This window comes from Protopterus annectens, chromosome 4.part0 (genome assembly GCF_019279795.1).
Source record: "Protopterus annectens isolate FY-2018-M chromosome 4.part0, PAN1.0, whole genome shotgun sequence".
NCBI classification, from domain to species: domain Eukaryota; kingdom Metazoa; phylum Chordata; order Ceratodontiformes; family Protopteridae; genus Protopterus; species Protopterus annectens.
Window position 1 is genome coordinate 1764508180 of NC_056733.1, and position 21554 is coordinate 1764529733.

At 43.6% G+C, this 21554-nt stretch overlaps 1 protein-coding gene across 1 annotated transcript in view; it reads right to left on the reverse strand.

The window, feature by feature from the left end:
- Positions 1-21554, reverse strand: part of UBE2D2 (ubiquitin conjugating enzyme E2 D2) — a gene marked incomplete in the record, with an annotated part of 575544 nt that overhangs the window by 336621 nt on the left and 217369 nt on the right. Inside the window, 3 exon segments of the mRNA XM_044069476.1 lie at positions 3486-3591; positions 3690-3767; positions 3847-3878. Of these exon segments, the coding sequence (XP_043925411.1) occupies positions 3486-3591; positions 3690-3767; positions 3847-3878 (216 nt within the window).

Here is a 21554-nt window from a genome sequence, read left to right on the forward strand (position 1 = left end):
ACATTTCTTTTTGATTAATGTGCAGGTGAATTTGTCCTGGGCTCCATTTGCCTTGAATGCATTTGCCTGCCATGTGAGCCCCCCATGCATAGATTGATGCGCCTGCTGTCACAATTTAGGAGGCAAAGGGTTGAGTGAAAGGAAGTCCCTTGTTGTGGTTGCAAGCCTCTTCCCACCAAAGGAACTCTGCCCTTAGAGAAGGAATGATAGGAATCACTGTTTCCAAGTCCTGAGTGTTTTGACAGAGCCTTTTTAAGTACAACTGAAGTTTCCTCGTATGCAGTCTTGCATATGGAAATAGTAGAATGCATAAGGCCATGAACCCCAGGGTTTGCAGTATTTTTCTTTTCAGATAGCTGGGTCTTGGTGGCCCATTAGCTTGAAGTAGTTTGTCAAATTAACCTGCTTTTCTGCATTGAGGAATGCCATCTGGGAAGTTGTGTTCAAGCTTGCTTCCAGGAATACAATCTGTTGGCTGAGCACAAGATGTGATTTCTTTTCACTGGTGTACCCCAGAGACGTTAGGAGTCTCTTAACAAATGCCAGGTGCTGAAGTAGCAATTCATGAATGTCCACCTGAATCAGGCAACCATCCAAGTATGGGTAAATTTGAATATTTCTCTGCCTGCAGTATGCAATGGTTGGAGGCAGGTACTTTGTGAATGCCCTGGGTGCAGTAGATAAGCCAATGGGAAGTGCAGAGAACTGATAGTGCATAGAGCCTGCCCCGAAACGTAGATTTTTCCTGCAAGATTCCATTATGGGGATGTGCCAATAAGCTTCTTTTAAGTCTAGGATGTCTAGGGTGACTAGCCAGGAGTCCTTGGCTAGCAATGGAAGCAGCTGTAGAAGTGCAAGTATTTTGAAATTTGGGACCACCGGGAGGTGTTGAGAATGGACATATCCAGGATAGGCGCCATGAGCTCTTTTTTCTGGGCACCAGGAACAGTCTGGAATAGAAACCCTGTCCCCTTTGTTGTATTGGAACAGGTTGAAAAGCCCTGAAACTGAGAAGAGAAAGCACTTGCTTTTGAGCCTCTGCCCACTGGTTTGAAGGAAGCTCTGGCAACAAGCTTGAGGCTGGCAGAGGAAATAGCATTGTATCCCAGGGATACATTCTAGGACCCACTGGTCCTGGGTAATGGACTTTTTTTTTTTGCATTCAGGGCGTGCTGGAGAAGATGACAAACATGTCATTGTGAACTTATTCCACAAGGGGGTGGCTTACACTCCATGTTTTTGAGGTGGGAAAACTCCATTGCTTAAATCTCTGCATACCCTAATACTGTAGTATTGGTGGTCTGCTGCCGCTGGGCTCGGACTGAGGAAGCCTGAGAGGGTCTGGAAAGGACCAGTTTTTTGAAGGCCAATGCCTACTGAATCTAGGTGGCTGTACCTGTAAGAAATCTTTAACAGTTTGCATACATTTAGCTTTCTCCATCTTAAGAGCTACTTCTCCTTTTGTGCCAAACAAACGTTCCTGGTTTAATGGAGCATCTAGTAATTTTTGCTCTGACATGGTCTGCCAAGGTTTGTTCCTTCAGCCAAGCATGCCATCTCAATACAGATCCAGTGACAGCAGCCCTGCAAGATGCTTCTAAGGCATGAAAACCACACTGCAAAGTATGTTTACTAATTTGGTTTGCAGAATGCCTTAACTCTTGTGAATCTTTATTCTCTGCACAATCTGGAAGCAACAACATTTTCTGTTTAATTAGTTCCATAATATGCTGCTGGCACTTCAACATATGAAACTGGCAATTTAAAGCCCTTATGGCAAGAGTTGCAGAGGTATATACCCTTCTTAGAATCCCTGCCGAATGGGTAGGGTTTTTGGCTGTAGTAGCCTTAACACCTTTAGATCCCTGGGAAAAGGGATCTGGATCCGCAGTGGGATTCTTAAAAAGAAATGTGTGAGAGTCGGGTACTCTGTAGTACCGGTCAGTTTTTCTAGGAGCTGGTGGTAAAGTATTAGGAGTAAGACTGGATTCCATGAAGACTTCATCTACAATACCCAGGACAGGGGGTATAGCTAGAGGCCTGTGCTGAGGCAAGTGTAAAAATTCTCAAAGTCTTTTTGGACTGTAGGTAGTCCAGGCATTCCCAGCGGAAATGCTCTCTTAAGGTATGCAAGGTTTCACCAAAAGAAAAGTCCTGTGGAGGGGAGGTGGAGGGAATGGAATCCTCATAGGTAGATAAGGGAATGTCCTGGTAATCAGAGGGACCAAAGCCTTAGGACTCACGGTCTGCAGAATTAGAAGGAAAATCAATCCTTTGTCTTATAGAGGGGAAGGGTTGGTTTCCCCTAATTAAAACTATAAGTTCTTCAGTTGAAGCATTTGTTTATGTGGCATGAGGGCTTGAGCATGTGCTTTAGTTGTCAGTTTTCAAGGCATAGTGCGAACTCTGGGCCTGAGAAACTTGGTAGTTTTAGTCACAAATGAAGTTGGTTTAATACGAAGGTCAGAATACATCCTCAGAAAACTGTGCCTGCACATTCAAGGTAGAGACATCTGCAGGCTCCACAGTCGAAGAAGCATCTTGTGGCATACTGGACTCCAAATGGGTCTCAGCAGAGGCCTGCAAATCTGTAGAAGCGGGTATCATGGGCTGCCGAAGGCACCTCACCGAGTACCAGCCTATGCGGTCTCTTGTCTTTATCCTTACGTTTTTTCGGGAGCTCGGTAGTCGGATGGCTTGTCAAAGCCATTTTGGAATATGGAGAGCGAAAGAATTTAGTGACAAAGATAGCCCGGCGAAGAATAGTTCAGGCATTAAACAGGGCACAAAACCTACGAGGAACGTCATGGTCTGGGCCTAAACAGGTGACGCAGTAAGAGTGAAAATCTGTGAGGTATTTGCTTTCCACAGGTAAAACAATTAACTTTTTCTGACATCGGTTAGAGCAAGAAAAAAAGGATCCCAACAGGGTACTTGGCATTAGAAGATTTCAGGTCTGAAACTAACAAAAATTTCAGGTAGCTGCCAACCAGCACTTGCGAACTGCTTCTGCTTCGGGCTCACACACTGCAAGAAAAGCTGATGTAATGGCGTCGGCTGCATGTTTTATACCCCTGATGTCCTGGAAGAGGAGACAGCACCAGACGCAGAAATCCCAAGACTGCTATTCGGGAAGACTGAGGGCTACCTGCAGGCAGATAAACCCAAGTGTGATGACTGAAACAGTGAAACACGAAGAACATCTGGTTTTGGGCTGGCAGCGAGTCTGGGGATCCACACATACATCATCTTTAAAACCTAATGCACACATGCTGAGGTCATACATTGGATGTACGACCTACGAACGGTAAAGCTTTGGTACCCCAGACGAACTTCATTAGTGATAACCCATGTCAGGAGTACTATAACAGTGACCTTCATTCAGGACATCACAAGTTTGTAAATGCTTCTAAAAGCTGGGGGAAATATGCAACATACTTCCATCAAGCTATTTCTGTTTACAATGATAAACACTGAGCCCATACCTTTTGAAATGGTTAATGCTGGTGACCACTGTGACCGTAGAATATCAAGGCAGATGCTACCATTACTGTTTATATTTGGATGATAAATTCTTGTTGTAAATGCAACCTGTGTGGATAAAACAGAGCTGCAATTATTTGGCCATTAAAATTCCCACACAACCGTAGGATAATAAAGGACATTGCTGGTGGAAACAGTTTGCTTACCTTTGGGGGTTTAAAGGGATAATCTGTTGGAAAGTGAATTGTCAAGAAGAATACACCTCCCTGATAAGGACTGTCATTCTGTCAAGAAAAAACAATATTAGAAAAGGGAAAAATGAGACTACTACAAATATTAAACCAGCTAGAAAATAATACTTACAGGTCCCATTATTGTGGCTTGCCAGTGAAACACTGCAAGAGACAAGAAATTTTTATGAACAAATTTAATGACTAATTTTATTAAAACTAGAACAGTTAAAAACTGCAAAAATGTAATATCCATTCAAATAGTGAGCATTCCATAGTTTTTACCTAGAAATGCAGGTTACATGCACAGTAAAAGCTTACTGCTGCCTCTATGATCAAGATAGAATTGTGAAACCTATAAAATATCTGTTTTCTCCAAAAGAAACCACACACACTGAAAGTGTCTGGGCAGGATGGCAAGACCCCTGCACCAACACCCCTTACTATACTAAACTTCACTGCTGCACTAAAGTGGAGAATACAGAAAATTCTTTAATGTACCACACAACAATTTTGAACTTCAAGAAAATGTTAAGTTAACCCCTGACCAACTTACCTTCTATTAAACAGTAGGAAATACATTCTTAACCAGGTGGTTTTGCAACTCAGGCTAGTAATAGCTACTTTACAACTTGCCAGAGCTAAAATTTTAAAAAGTAACCCATTAAAATATCTTGCACACATGCTGTAACACAAAGCAACCTAACTTAGTAATGAACAAATTCTAAACTAGTCAATTACATTTTGTTGTCCGTGTAGATTCCTTATGGCTATACAATGGATGATATTTAAATATTTACAAAAAATGGGAGTAGTTCATTAGGGGAACTCTAATGCAATCACAGATGGCAGCCTTAGAAAAATAAATGGATCACATATAAAATTTGATGGAAAGTTATGTGAAAACAAAGCACCTATGTTCAGAGAGGAAATGCAGCACATAACTGATACTTGGGACACTACACACCATAGCTGTCTCGCGTACCTTGCTGAGGTTCATAGGTTGGTACTAGGCTATCGGCCCTAGGGCATATACAAGCCTAGCCATAACAATTCCCTGGATATTTCTTCCCACAATTTACTTCCCTGGACCCATCTCCCATCCAAACGTCAAGGTTCCTTTTGAAGACGGCCAAGGAGGCGCTCTGCTTGACATGTATGGGCAGTTTATTCCAGAGTATGGGGAGTCTGTGTGTCAGGAATCTATCCCTTCCAGCATGTTTTGTTCATTGTGATGACAAGGTCTAGATCCCTGGAGCGTATGCCTCAGAGGGATTGGGATTTCCTTAAATGGAGCATGTCCAACAGCTCAGGGCTTGACATGGCCTTGCATGTTAAGTAGCGATCGCCTCTGAGTAGACTATATGCCACAGAGTATAGCTGGAGTTTTTTTTAGACAGTCAGCATAGGGCATCTGCTTTAGACCTGTGATTCTTTTAGTGAGGTATTTCTGCGGCCTTCCCAGCTGTTGCAGATGTCTTGTGAGGTACATACCAAACAGAGCGTTGTACTCTACAATGGGTCCAATGACAGATGAGTACAGTGGGACAAGGACTTCCTTTTTTCTGGATGAAAAGCCCTTAGTGATGAGGTGTGCCACATAAGGATTTCCTGACTGTTGTGGCAATGTGGTTATTGAAGGTAAAACCACTGTCCATGTGTCCCCAAATCTCTCATCACACTTTCGGTGTTTAGTGTACTGCCACCTACGTGGTAATTTAGGGGCACGTTTTTTTCCCAAAGGGGATAACTATACATTTCTTGGCAACTGGTTTACGGACTACACCAGAAAGTACATGGTGGTAAAGGGGCAAGCTCTAGACACCCCTGATGCAGCTTGCAGGAAGTCTCGATAGGTGGCAACTCTGACTGGATACAAACAGTACAAGGTTATGCACACTAATTAAAAAAACAGCTAAACCACTCACATCAATTCTTAAAAGTTGATTCCAGCAGTTAGATCACAGCAAATGTGCTTTCTTACCCTCTTCAGTACTAGTTTTAAAATTTTCAGCATATGTAACCCTTAACTACAGCCCCTGCCCCTTTCAAAACAGGCTTCGCTAATTGCCAGATTGTCACTTGGGCCCTTTACAAATGCAGACTCAACTCCAGTAAGTTGTTGTCCTTTCAAATAGTCCAAACCAAACATCAAGGAATTTGGGCATGGACTGAGAACCAAGGACTAAACTTGTCAGAAGTTTTAAACAAGACAACTATCAAGCAAAGACTATGTAGGAAGAGGAACCACTAGAATCTTGGGGAAAGGGGCAATGAAAGCACTGCAAGTCATTTCTCATCTATAGCTTTATATATATATATATATATACATATATATATATATATATATATATATATACATATATACACATACATACACACACTTTCATTTCACACTCATATTTCTTTGCTTTTTTTAGGACTGACTTCTTTAAGTGATTTACTAAGCAATCATAGGAACACAAAGGACAGCAGTCAGACAATATGCCATAAAAGGTTGTTGTGTACTTACCATAATGCTCCAACTGTGTTACCATTTTCATTCTTCCTCAACTGATGGATTCGAATCCAATCCTCTGATCTGAAGTGGCCTTTACTAAAGCTCATGGTAACCAAAAAGCTCAAGCTCCTCCCTTACCCATAATGCACCAATACTAAGCTACCTCAGATCTTGTTTACAGATTTTACCAGAACAGGAATATTTAACATTAATATAGGAAGCTCAAAATTGCATGTGCTCAGTAAAGGAACTAGACGTCCCACTAACAGCTCATTCAGCCAGAAATTTGAGAACAGAAAGGATGAGGGCTGGTGGGTTAGAAGCTATGGAAGAATGAAAATGGAATCTTCTGGCAAGGAAGCAGAGGACCATTCTTCAGCGTCACAATCATATCTTTCAGCACATGGAATCTGGCCTACATATTCCAGCTAACAAAGGATCCACCCTGCATTTCTGAAAGACCCCAGACATCTCAGATACATCCAAGAAATCTCAGATATTCATGTCTGGCCTCATAGTTTAGAGATGTACTAGGCTAACCACCACTAGGTCCTTTTAAGCCTAGCAATGCAGCTGACACGCAAGCACAGGGTTTGGAGATTACTCATTTACAAGCAGGGGCCTTGGAGATGAACCATTTACAGTCTGCCTAGTCATCCCCTCCACTTTCCAATTCTTAACCAGGCTGACAGTATAACTTCTCATTCTGAAAGAAACACTGCCCAGGCATACTGTCAGGCAGTGGTTTGTGCTTCAGTGTTTTAGGTCTCTCAACTTTGGAAACAATCCAAAATGGAGGCCTTGGGTCACAGGCAGGGGAAATGAAGCCTCAGTGTGGTCACTGAGAACTTCCTCATGTACAAGGATAGTGGAGGTCCCACCTTCCCCTTCTGCAGTCATAAACCACCACAGGGGCCTTTAAGCCTAGCCATGCATCCCAAGTTTAGGAACCTTATTATTCCAAGGAGTATATGTAGGCTACAGCTTGGGTGGTCAAGCAGTTATAGGCCACCTCTGTCAATTATGGACATGGATGCCAGACCAGGTGGTGAACTTCCAATATTCCATCCACTAGTCCAAGTTATGCTCAAACTGGGTTAGAGAAGAACTCTGCTTCACATGGATGGGAAGGCTGTTCTAGGGAAGTGGTAATCCAAGACACAACACATGTTGGAGGGACAGGTGTGTGACAAGCAGGGTTTAATCCTTACAGCAGGTAAATTCTGATTTGTTTTGCAGATGTGTAGTAGGTCTATCACAGCAGGATCCAAGGATGCCTTGTATGCCAGGCTTATCATTCCAGTCAGAAAATGAGCACAGGGATTGGGCTTTGAGGCTATCCATGTAGGACTTGTTTACACTCTAACCTTTTTGTGAGGAACAAGGACATTCCAGTTGTTGCATGTACCTGAAGGGGGCGCTGTATTAAATGACTGGTTTAATAAGGGTTCAATATAGTGGAACTAGTACTTCCTTTGAACCTAGATGTCATATCCTTGCTTATAAGTTGAGTAACACAATGACCTCCTTAGTACAGTGGACACATGGTCAAAGGCCAGTTACAGTCTACATGCGTCTACAAATCTCTGACTACTGGGTTTACTCTTAGGGATGTTATTACCAATGAGGTAGTTTCCACGGATAGCAGACTTCCCAAGGATTCTGCTTAAATTTCTGATAGTCTTTTGGATTTCTAATACCACAAGCGGAATGGACCCCATTTCTAGAACAAAACATTCACAAAATTAGTAATGTTTTAATCTGACTTAATACTGTTTCAAAGTATTTCTTGCCATGGAGTTTTAGACCATAGCTCTGGCACCAGTTACTTGTCAGTCAGCCCTTCTTGAATATACGCCCTTAGGAAGGTAAAGCTTTGGCTGGACGTCAGTTGACAGAAAAAAAAGATACATTAAGAATACTGCAAAAGTGATTTCGGTCAGAGCATCAGTGTCTTGGGGGTAACTGTATGACAGCACCTACTTTGCAAAAAGTCTACCTTTGGTAAGCTAGAGGGGCTTTGTTGGCCAAAATAGAGCAGACACAGCACACAGTCCTAAGGGTTGCAGCTAGTGACTGGCCTGTTTGTGGAGGTGGATTTCCCCTACCCTAACCTTCTTGGGTCTACGGTCATCTGGCTAGCAAATAAATGACATAAGGATTTATACCCAATTCCGCCAGTTTGTCTATGCCAGAGTAAGGTATTGTACCAAATGCCTTGGCCTGGTCAAGGTAGGCAATAGGTTCATACGTAGGTACTAGGCTATCGGCCCTAGGGCCCATACAAGCCTAGCCAAAAAATGTACCATGGCTTTCACCACCCAAGAAAATTATTTTCCTGCGCCCCTGTCGAGCAGAGCCACAGAAGTGATCCCCGGGGTGAATTTCCCATTTCCCATCCAATCATCAAGACTTTTCCTGAAGAGTGCTAATGATGAGCTCTGTTTGACATAGGTAGTCTGTTCCAGAGTATGGGAAGTCTCTGGGACAGGAATCTATCCCTCCAGCATGTTCTGTTTATTGCGGTGACAAGGTTTAGGTCCCTAGAGCGTGCAGCTCAGAGGGATTGAGATTTCTTTAAGTGGAGCATGTCCAACAGCTCTGGGTTTGACATAGCTTTGTACGTTAGGCAGAGATCGCCCCCGAGTAGGGAATAAAGCTGTAGTTTTTTGAGACCGTCTGCATAGGGCATCTGTTTGAGGCCAGTAATCCTCTTTGGGAGGTATTTCTGTGGTCTTTCCAGTTGTTGTAGATGTCTTGTGAGGTACATACCAAAAGGGGCGTTGTACTCTATATAATAGGTCCAATGACCTCTTTCTGGATGAGAATCCTTTTGTGATGAGATGAGTCACGTAGAAGGATTTCCTGACCACTGTGGCGATGTGATTATCAAAGGAGAGACTACTGTCCACCTGTGTCCCAAGGTCTCATCACATTTTCGGCATTAAGTAGACTACCAGCTATGTGATAGTTCATGGGTACAGAGTTTTTACCAAAGGGGATGACAATACACTTTTTGGCATTGAGCTTCAGGCCATGGCTTTGACACCAGGTATCTGTCTCAGTGAGGCCCTTTTGTAGTTTGTCCACATCGTTAGGAGTTTCGATTATGGCTCCTAGTTTGCAGTCATCTGCAAACTTTGTTAGCCAAAGACCTTCTGTATTGGCCTGCACTTCAGAGAAGTAGATACCAAACAGGAGAGGGCCCAGGACTGAACCCTGTGGTAACTCCACTTGTCACTGGTCTGATGTCGGATTTGGAATCAGTTACTTTCACAGTGTGGGTTCTGTCCGTGAGCCAGTTGGCAGCCCATCTTGTGACATAGGGATTTATACCTAGTTTAGTGAGCTTATCTATAATTCCAGAGTGGGGGATGGTGTTGAAAGCCTTGGCGAGATCTAGATAAGCTGTTTGAACCATTTTACCCTCATCTATGGCTTTGGTGACTGCTTCAAAGAAGTCAATCAGGTTTAGGAGACATGATCTGCCTTTTACAAATCCAAACTGGGTAGGGTCCAGAGTTTGGAGATTACCAATGTCTTTGTTTATGAGTTCCACGATGATACGTTCCCCATGGCCTTGCAGACCAGGCTCGTCAGGCTAATGGGGCGGTAGTTCCCGGGGTCCGTCGTGGCTCCCCCTTTGTGGAGTGGGATAACAGTCACGGTGCGCCATTCAGTGGGTACAAAGCCTGAGGTGAGGCTATGATTGAACATGATACTTAGGTAGGGTGCCCGTTCATTCTGTAGTCCGTGTAGAACGCAGCCTGGATATTGTTAGGTCCCATGGATGCTGTGTTCTTGGCTTTGGAGAGTGTGTTTTTTACCTGTGCAGCCGTGATTATAGGAACTTTGCATTCTTCCAGTATAGAGATGGGCCCTCTAGGGGGTGAGGGGGGTAAAGTTAGCACTGAATCTATCTGCTAGGATGTTGGCAATATCAGTTGGTTCTGTATCTTTACTGCCATTGTGCTGTAACTCAGAGCAGATCTGAGTGTTCCCATTTAGATTCTTGACATAGCTATAGAATGCTTTGTGGTTGTCTTTAGAGTCAGTGGCAATTTTGTTTTCGTAACTAGCTTTGGAGGATTTTATGAGGGATCTCAGCTTCTTACTGAGGTTGACCAGGGAGTTCCTTCAGTCATGGGATTTTACTCTTTTGCAACAGTTTCTTTCTTCTGTTGTAGAGTTTGTTTACGGCAGAGGACCACCAGATTTGCTTCCTTTTTTTGGAGGAGAACATCTTGGTTCTATTAGGGATAGCATGATCCATATGCACCATTCTGCCACAATCTACTGCTTAGCTGACCTTCTCGAAGGAGTCCATCAGGCTGAGTACAAGACTTGACTGACAAAACCAAACTGGGTTAGATCCAGTGTCTGAAAATTTCTTACACCATTGTTCATTATCAGGGAAATTAATTCCATAGCTTTGCATGCAAGACTAGTCAGACATATGAATGCATAGTTACTGGGCTCCTTAGATGGCCTGCACTTGTGTAGAGCGATGACAGGCTTCTCGCAGTGTGAATGGAGAACTGCAGCTGTCTGGAGGCTACGGTTAAGTAGCGGCTTTCAGTGATCCTAATACAGTGTTTCATGCTATTTAGGAAGCATCCTGGGATATTAGACCCATCAATGTGGTATGTTTGGCCTTGGGAGCATGTTGAGGACCTGCTCCCTAGTGACTTTTTGGGGGGGGGGGGGTATGTTCAATATATTTCCTTGGGGTGGGAAAGGGGTAAAATTGCAGTAGAATTTCTCACCCAGTAATTTTCTATAACATCTGGCTCAGCGTAGATGGCTCCAGCTACAATTAGTTCTACAAATCGTTTGGTACTGCCTTTGAGGTTGTGGAAATAGCTAAAGAAAGCCTTATGGTTGTCTTTGGCCAGGGAGGCTATTTTACCTCAGACTTAGTTTGGGTATAACTCTCTGCCCTCCAGATTGCTGGTTTAGATTAATGAGAAATGTTTTATCCTACAGGGTGCACTGTTCTCCCAGGTTAGCGAGAATCAGATTCAGTTTGTGTCAGTGACACTATGGACTAATTGTCCCAAGCTGCAGGGAAAAACCAGGAATCTCTGGGCCTGCAAGTTTGGGCTTGTGTACAATTCTAGCAGGGTAGTTATGGTCACCGAGGAATACGGTACAGGGTTGAACAGTGAGCATCTTCAGCAAGTTTGCATTTCCTGGATCATACAGGGGGACTTGAAGCTTGCAAGGATATTGAGGTAAAAATCAAGATGCCCCCAGCTTTAGTCCCTACTTGTGCAGTAGCTGACCTAAATATTTATACAGGAGCTTAATTACATGATTTTTAAATTTCTTACATGAACATTTTAACGAAAGAAATTAAACTAACTACTGAAGAGAGGCATAACTGAAGTATTTATAGCAGGGTCTATATCAGATTATTGAACTTTTAAAAGTTTGAACACCATATGGTCAACACCATATGTTCAAACTCTTAAAAATTTGAAAATCAAATAAAAAAGAAAACTACCTGAAAGGTTAAGCAGGTGGGGGCAAAGCCTCCCTTCACCCCCCCCACACCCCCCGCACTTTAAATATACCAACTCTGAGATTGCACTACAGTGCAGACAATGAAAAACTTCCATTTCCATACTGTATGGAGATCTCTGTAGAAACGTTTGAACATTTAAATGTTCGATCATATGGTGTTGACCATTTAAATGTTCAACAATGTAATATAGACCCCCTTATAGCATGATGGCTGCAGGGGAGTTTATCAGTTTAGTAATTTGACAGACAAGTAGAATGTAGCTTAAAAAACGAGAAATGAAAGGAATTTGTGGAAATGAGCAGGAAGATGCAGACAAAGGAAGAATTGCAGTTTGCGGCGAGATGTGAGAAGGAAAAACAGTTTTGGAAATAAATGCAGCATTAGGAGGAGTAAGAAGATAAAAAAAAGACTGGGAAACAAGGTGGCTGTTAAGACCTGGAGAAAAATAATCAGAGTACAGTAGAGAGAGTCGATTATCCAAATTAATTGGGACCTAGGGTAGTTTGGATAATCAGACATGCATTGAACTGGATTAAAAAACAAAACACCCTTCTAAAATCTTGTTTTTCTGCAAGCAGGGAATATGCTTTTCAAACATTCAGCAATTCCAGTGGACAAAAATATTTTTCACACCCGAGCAGGCTACAAGCTCAAGAAAAACGCATACACGAATAACTAACATTTACTTATTCAGACTTTTTCTTACCCGAAAACTTTGGAAGGATGCACTCATAATTGACATTTCGGATAATAGACTACTGTAAAAACTAAAGTCAAATCACCTTCTGTTGACATTGTGGCATCATCCTTTCAGAGGGTAGGATGTTGCTCAATCCCAAGCTCATACCAGCTTGGGATATAGGAGGTTGAAACATAAGGCAGTATTCCTAGTCATGCTTTGGGTTGAAGCAGAATACTTACTATGAAAATCTATGAGGGGATAAGTTTCCCCACAAGCCACACAATTACCTAGTAAAGTACAGAAATCAAATTTTGTAGTGTTTGGTAAAGGTATGTACAAATGACAAAGTGGCTGCCTCCAAGAAGAACCTGAAGTCTACTGCTTTATGGAAAGCCCTCAGTGAAACGTGCTTTAGGGAAAGATGGGAAGGACTCACCATACCATGACACATACCATGAAAGACAGCCTTTGAAATCCAACCTGCAATACTTTGCTTTCAGACCATTTCTTTTATCTCCCCTCAGCTGGGGCAGCCAAACAGCTACTCAGTCTTTAAGGACTTAGTTCTGTTCAGGTAAAAATCAGAATTGCCTGTGAATGTCTAAAGTATAAAGATATAGAAAGAGTATGGGAGCCTTCTTTTGCACCTTGAGAAGAATTACTGGCAGAAGAGTGAAGGCATAGAGGAACTCCTCACTACTAGAAATAGAAGGCATCTGTCCTCCAGGTTGTGGGAGGAGGATCCTGTTGCAGAAGTGGGGGAATTGATGCTTGCTTGAAGAAGCAGCGGTGTACCAGAGGACTGCCACTCTGAATAGACAGGTTTTCACAACACCACAGTTCAAAGTCCACTCGAAGGTTCCTCCAGGGAATGACTTAAGCGGTCTGCTAGTAGTGTTCTGAGAATGTATGTGCCTGTGAGCGTATGTTAATGTGCGTTTCCAAGTTCCATGCCTCCTATGCTAATCTGCACAGCTAGAACACCTGGCGCCTACCTGGTTACATACCACGACTATGGTGCTGTCTGTGTACACTTGGAGCGGTCCTAGTTTCCAAAGGTGGGTGAAAAAACTGAAGAGACTCCAGACGAGCCAGGGCTTTACTAAAAAAGATCACCCAAACTCTGGCACAACTTGCTAGGAGGGAAAGGTTTGTTTGTTTTTGCTTTCTTGTATTTTCTGTTGCCATATCGTCTTCCTCTATTTTGTAGATCGTGACTCATTTTCTTTACACTGTTGTACTTGCTCACAGGAGTTTACTAGACTAATGACCAACAAGGGCCTTTTAGAAAGTCTAGCCATGCATCCCAAACCTCTGACAAGCTCTGGTACCCTTCTGGTACCAAATCAGGGATGAATCTGTTCCCCATCCAATTGTCCAAGCTGCACTTGAATTAGATTTTGGAGGAACTCTGTTTCACATGAATGGGGAGCCTGCTCCAGAGAAGGGGTAGTTTCTGGGATACATACCCATCTCTCCAGCAGGTCCCATTTATAAATCACAGGCAAGGTTCAAGTCTTTAGAATGGGTAATTCAAGTGCTGTTTGTTTTGTGGATATGCAGGAGGTCCATAGGAGTGGAGTCTGACAATTTCCTGCATGCCAGGCATAGACCTCCTCTCAACAGCCTGCAGGAGATAAAATACAGGGATAGGTAAAGTTACTTATGCCCTGTATTCTTTTAGGGAGAAACCTCTGTGGATGTTCCAGTTGCTGGATATGCTTGGTTAGGTACATAAAGGGGGCACTGTACTCCGTGATAGGTCTGCTGAATGTCAAATACAGTGGAACAATGACTTCCGTAGACCTAGATGCCATACCTTTGTTTAAAGGTTGCACAACATCGAATGACTTCCTCACTACTGTAGACACACAATGGTCAAAGTCTAAATTACTGTGTGCGTCTCCAAGGTCCTACTGGGTCAGCTCTTAGCAGTGTTAATATAATAGTTATCAAGGGTGGAGAACTTCCCAAAGAATACTATTATGCATTTCTTGGCATTTAGTTTTATTCCATGGTTCTGGCAACAGTTGTACATCTATGTCAGCCCTACCAGGAGAAAGACAAACTGTGCAAGAACTTAACCATAATGATAGAGGTCTCTTCTCTGTTGCAGTATTCCTGACATAAGGGAGTTGCCTGCAAGGCAATGACCTGACGGCAAGTATATCAAAGTCTTACTACCTAGGGTGCACAACACATCTAACGTAGGCCACTAGCAGAAGTCAGCCATAAGAGTGACATACATGTGCACCACCCGCAGAACAGAGGCCCCAATTGGAGACAGAGTAAGGGAAAGAGGACCAATTTATCCAAGAAGGGAAAGCAATGGGGGGGGAGGAGAGAGGGATGGAATACTGCAACAGAGAAGAGAAGGACATCTATTGTTATAGTAAGTTCTTACACAACAAATATACGTCCTTCTGTTCATCTGTTGCAGTACTCCTGACAAAGGAGTACAAAAGCTCATGCAGAAAGGGAGGAGGATATGGCAGAGGAATTTTCCTTGAAGCCAAGGAGAATGGCATTAGCAAATCCTGCCCTGGATCTGGAAATGAAATCCAGCTTGTGTTTGGTGAAGGTGGACAGATGCCCAAGTAGCTGCTTCTAAGACAGAGTTGGTGTCCAACCCTTTGAGGGAAGCCCCTGAAGACCCTGCCCTTGTGGAGTGAGCTTTGACACAGCCTGGAAGAACTTTACCATGGTGGGAATAGCAAAAGGCAATGGATTTGGATATCCAATTGGAGACTGCCCGTGTCCAAACACTGTCCCAGAGCCCTGGGGTTAAAGGACAAACAGTTGACCCGTTTTCATAAAGGGTTTAGTCTAGTGTAAAACCTGAGTTGTTTGTATACATCAGCGGTACGAAGGATCCTCTCACTACTGTTCTGGAGAGACAGGAAAAAAAGGGAGTCTAACAGTTTGGTTTAAGGACAATTCATTTACTACCTTTAGCATGAAGGAAGGATTGGTTCAATGGGAAATCCAGTCTTTGTGGAAAGACAGGAAAGGAGGAGATGCCAAAAGGGCCTGTAATTCCAAAACCTGCCTGACGGAGATAATGGCCACCAGAACGGCAGTTTTCCAAGTAAAGTATTTGAGAGAGAGAGAGAGAGAAAGATGGTTCTCAAAAGGGGCTCGAGTCAGTTTCTCCTACACAAAGTTGATGTCCCAGGGTGGAGCTACAGGTCTCCTGGGAGGTCTGATGTGAAGGGCGCCTTTCAAGAATTGATTTGCTTCAAATCTGGAAGCTAAGGGTGGAGAAAATGGCAAATGGGCACAGAAAGCTGACAGATGTGCTTTTATGGAATAGTAAGATAATTCTTCATTACGCAATTCACACATATGACAGAACCATAAGTGGGTCCTGTTTTTTGTTAAGACACCCAAATAAGAATCTCTTCCATTTGGAGACGCAAGATTTTCTAGTATTGGGTTTCCTGGCCTCTTACAGGACTTGAAGCACATTCTCAGAATAAAGATGTCTAAAAGAAATCAGGGCTCTATCCCCCACAGGGTGAGAGGATCCCAAAGTGTGGGTGATGAGTGAGCCCTTGTTCATTGATAGAAGGTCCACTCTGTAGGGTAATCTGTGGCGACTGCCTTTGGCTAGATGGAGCAGAGGGAACCAATGCAGCCTTAGCCAATATGGAGTCGCCAGCAAGATGTTTGGTTTGTCCTGTTGAATTTTCAGCAGGACTTTCAGAATACGTGAAGGGGGAAATGCATACAGGAATTTCCCCTTCCAGAAGATTGATAGGGCATCACACTCTCCATGCCTGCAAATGGGGTGCTCTGGCACAGAACTTTATTTATTGACATTTGTTAACCGGGTTTGTCCAACTGGGCTTGTGGCCCATTTTCAGTGGAGACCCGAGGAGAAAAGCTCCAGTAGTACATTTTTAAACAAGTACAATTTTAAACAATATTGATATAATAGCAATTATAGCAAAAAGATTCACATATGTTGGGTTACACTCAAAGTTAAAGTTGCATTAAAGAACCTTAGTAACAATTTTACATTGATATAGTTCAACAGGTCAAAAATAAAACATTTTTGTTTGTATAAAATTATGCAAATGTATAGTTGACACACTGGAGAGAGAGGTGTAATGAGGTACTAAGTATGGACCTTTTGAGGGTACATAAATGGAAGGAAGACTAGGTGGGGTCATGGCAAGGGCAGGTCCTGGAATTGAGAAAATAAGCTTTTAGTTCATTTTTAAAGTGGGAGGTGTGGAGATTGAACGCAAGTCAAGAGGAAGTTTGTTCCAAGCATGGGCAAGGGTGTGTTTGTAGAGTAGTTTGCCTACTGACCTTTTTGGATGGTAGACATCTAGTAACTTTTGGTTAGAAGTACGGAGGGTCCGGGATGGGATGTAGAAGGAGACTAAGGAAGACAGATGGACAGAAGGTTTTCTAAAGAATAGAGTGTAGCATATGAAATTGATAAGATTTTGGAAGCTGCTTGTTGAGGGGGAGTCTGTACAACACCCCACTGGTGGACAAATGTGGACAAAGGTCTAGGAACACATCCCTGCAAAGCATCCATTCGTGGGCCTGTGTTCTGGATCTGCTTAGAGTGTCTGCCACAGCATTCTGAATGGAAGGGATGTAGACCATCTGGAGGGAAACATCTAGGAGACATGACAGATCCCAGGCCTGTATGCTAGCCTGCACAGGAGATAGGATCTTGTGCCCCCCCCCCCCACCCAGTTTGTTGATAAACCAGCAGCCATATTTGTCTGTGTTTAGCCTCCCTGTTGAGCAGGAATTGGAAGGCTTGAAGGGCGAGGATTAGTGCCTTAATTTCCTTGACGTTTATGTGACCCCTCCTCGGGGAGTGTCCACTGTCCTTGTACTGTGGCGGCCCAGGGCTGCTCCCCAGCCCACGTCCGATGCATCTGTGTACAGCACGAGTTGGTGGCAGTGGGTGAATGGGGAGGCCTGGGTTTAGAGGCAGCTGTGTTATCCACCACTGGAGCTCCTTTTTGAGACAGGGTAGAATAGAATTTGGTACATCAGAGTGGGCATGGAGAGACCACACTGACTTAAGGAACCATTGGAATTTCCTCATGTGTAGTCTTGCTACAGGAAGCATAGGGATGGTGGATGCCATCAACCCCAACATTCTCAGGAACCATCTTGCAGACAGTAGCTCAAGGGGGAGAATCTCTGCAAAGAGCAGAAAATCTCCTGTGCCTTGTCACACAGAAGAGACACTACTATACTCTTGGTTTGAAATCTGCATCCCAGAAAGACATGGTCCTGGGATGACTGAAATTTATGGTGAATCCCAGCTTTGTAAAATGCCAATGGTCAACTGGAGAGTTTTGCTCAATTCCATTTGGGAAAAGGCTAGAGTCAAAAGACAGTCACGGTAGGGGAAATTAGAATACCTTTGAGTCTGTAGAAGACTACCACAGGTGCTAGGCATTTTGAGAAGACTCTCGAGGCAGTGGAGAATCCAAAAGGCAAAGCCAAGAACAGATAGTGTGAGGATCCCACACAGAAGCATAGGAATCTCCTGTATCTGGGGTGAATGGTATATGGAAGTAAGGATCCTTGATATCTATGGAGACTAGTAATGCTCGAGGGAGGATAACAGAATAAGGTTTGCAGGGTAAACATTTTGAATGAGAGAACTATGAGGAAAGTCAATAAGGTAGGAGAGGTCTAGGACTGGTCTCCAAGTACCTTCCTTCCTGGGAACTAGGAATAGGCAAGAGTAGAAGCCTCTGCCCTCGTCCTGGAGACAGGTTTGATAGTGCCCTGTTTCAGCAGGTTTTGCAGGACTGTAGGAAGAGAGGCTCCTGTTCTTTTGGAGGTTGGGGTATACCCCTAAAGAGAGGCACCTTGTGCCAGACCATGGAGTAGCCCCCTTTTGATTGTGCTAAACACCCAAGAGTCTTGGGTGAGGAGTTCCCAGCATGGAAGGGATAGGGTTAGGTACTGGAAGAGGGTTGGGTGCTGTGACCTCTTGGAGTCACGAGGAGCCTTTCCAATCAGGAAAGGGCAACTTAGCAAGTTGAGAAGAGGAGGACGATGCAAGAAACTGACGAGTTTTCTTAGGCTTTCTTTGAGGTTTTGATTGTGGAGTTCTGGATTGCCTGCATATAAAGACTTGTTTTGCAGGGTAAAAACCTGTGAAAAGTGGGCACAGGAGATACCAGAATGTCCTCAAGGTCTAAGTTCCTTACTTTTCTCTTGCAAAGATCTGAACAGTTCTGCAAAGAGTTTACCAAAATGGGCAGAGTTGTCCAAGGGGGCATCCATTAGTTTTGCCTTAATGTCCTCCAAGAGGGACTGAAGCCTTAGCCAGGCAAATCATCCTAGGTCAAAAGAGAAAGACAGCAATGACAAAGGATGCCAAGGCCTTGCTTTCAGAGTCTGGCATGTCTAAAAAGTTTTGAAAGTGGAGACAGGAGTTCTGGATCACACCTGGTCATATGGGTCTGCTAGTTCAGAGCTCTGAAGGGCAGGACGGCTGAGGTATAGATTTTTTTGTCTAGCCTCTGTCTGCTATCCTTACCTGAAGGAAGGAAGGAAGGAAGCAACCTGGGAGGCTTCAAAAGGCTAGTAAAATCATAGAAGGATGGGTCTGCAACTGGGGCCTTGAAAAGAGACTTGCAGTCCTTGGGTACATTGTAGTACCTGCCTGGCTTTTTTTTGAGTTGGAGGCTGAAAGCCATGATGAGTGGAAGTAAACGCAAAAGCATCTAAAAAGGCTGATATAACAGGAGGAATGGCTGAAGGCTAGGGTACTACACTTGGAGGTCATAACGTTTTTGGGCATCTGACATCAGTGTACTGTTGCATTTGAAGTGGTCACGCATTCTGGACACAGTCTGCCCAAATGAAATTCTCCATGGGAGATGGTTAAATTTGGGAAGCATAATTTAACGGTGAAGGGATACGAGATAAGTAATCCAATTGGATCACTGTCCTCAGATGAATCTTCCTCAGAAGTGGCTTAAGGCCTATGTCTTTTCTGTGATGAGTTAGGCCAGGCAGGAGGAGGAGGGTGACCAGAGAAAGGTTTAAGCGCCATGAAGGCCTTAAATAGGCCTTGTGGGAAATTTTGCCTTTCCTTCAGAGGGTCGAAAGGGGATGAAACATGCTTATTTTTTTGCTGGAGTATCCATGCGATGCAAAGAAAGCAGACTGGACGGAGGCCTACATTCTACCAAGTCCAAGTAGACGTCCTCCACAACAATGATTTGAGTAGCCCCCCCTCAGGGCCTTCAGACACAGTAAGCCTGGTTTCCCTGGATATCAGTACACTGTCTAGGACAAGTGATCCAACTGGTGGCAAAAAAAAGTTCTGTGGGGGATGCACGTGTACATCACTTATGGCAGACGTCTGCTAGTGGCCTACATCAGACATATAGCGCACCCTAGGTAGAAGACTGACACTGGGTTGCTGCCTTGGCAGGCACCTCCCCAAGTCAGGATAACTGCAACAAATGAACAGAAGGACATTTATGTCAGTGGATGATTCAATGTTGGCTCCTAATTTACAATCTTCTGCAAATTTAGTTAGAGGTCACTAGCTGTTGCCTCAACTTCAGAGAAGCAAATGCCAAAGAGGAGCAGTCCCAAGACAGATCCCCGAAGGACTCCACTTGAGACTGACTTCTTTGTAGAGATGGACTCCTAATTCTAACTTCTTGGGTCCTGTCAGCCAGCTGGCTATACACTGAATGACATAAGGGTTTGCATCTAACCTCTTCAGGTTTGTCAACAATGCCAGAGTGGGATAATGCGTCAAATGCCTCAGCCAGGTAAAGGTAGGCAGTGTGAACCATTCTGGCCTCATCCATTGCTTTGGTGACCTTCTCAAAGCAGTCCACCAGGCTGAGTAAGCATGACATGTCCTTGAGCAAACCAAACTGGGTTGGGTACAGTGTCTAGAGGTTTCCTGGGTCAGTACTGATTCATTTCCATGACCATTCTTATGGCAATGCACACTAGACTAGTGAGACTTCTACAGGCCCTGGAAACTGCAGACCCACATGACCCACCTTTGTGCAGAGAGATAACAGTTTCTGTTCTCCATTCATGGGGCATGAAACCTGTTTACAGGCTACTGTTAAGCAGCAATCCTAGAGGGCCTGATCATGATTCATGCTCTTCAGAAGGGATCCTGAGATGCTGCCTGGGCCCAATGAAGCAGTGTTCTTGGCCTTAGAAAGAGCATTAAGGACCTGTTCTCCCTTGTGATAGCTGTGGAATTTCTACTTGACAGTACTGCCTGAGGGAAGGTTGAATGAGATGTGAAAAGTTGGAGCTGAATGGCTGTCACCAAGTTAGCTATATCTTCTGGCTTAGTATAGGTGGTTCCATTTACAATAAGCTATGCACACATTTGTGCACTGCCTTTGATACGGATATAGCTAAAGAATAACTTGTGGTTGTCCTTGGCCTGGTAGATGAAATTTACCTCAAATTTGGCATTGTAGACCATTTGTCCTCAGAGTTGTTGGTTTAGTTTCATGAGAGTGCTTTTATCCTGTGGGGTGCTGCACCTCCTAATTTTTGGCACGACTGTCTTCCTTCTGTTATACTGCATATGTGATTCTACCAGGGTGACTTTTTCAGTCCTGTACTCCTTCCTGGTGGGTACAGCTGCCTCTATGCAGCTGTTAACATGCATGTATTGGGCTTTTGTGAACAATTCTGCAGAGGCAGCAGTGTTCTCAGAGTTTACGGGGACTTGAAATTTTGCCAGCTTATCACTTAATAGTAGGAAGTTAACCTTACTGTAGTTCCCGAATATTCCAGTGTGAAGATGCCAGCCTAGCCAGAGAGAATTATTCTGTCATTTCTAAATATTAATGTAAGCCACAGGCTTGTTCTCAAAGTGAAAATATTGCATTGGATATTGATCTGCAAAAATGTAACAGTGCTCTCTGCTGTAACAAAGCTCATAAGTAAATTCTTTGATGTCAAAATTCGGAGCCGATATGTCTGGATGAAGTTATTCAGGCTATTGTCTTTAGACCGGAGTTAATTGCTAGAATTTGCACTTATAATTTCTTTTATTGCCCTGGCTTCCAAGATCAAAAGGGCCATTAACCTCAGAGTCTGTTAGCCTGGGAAACAGAAAGAAATCATGTCTTGAACATTTCT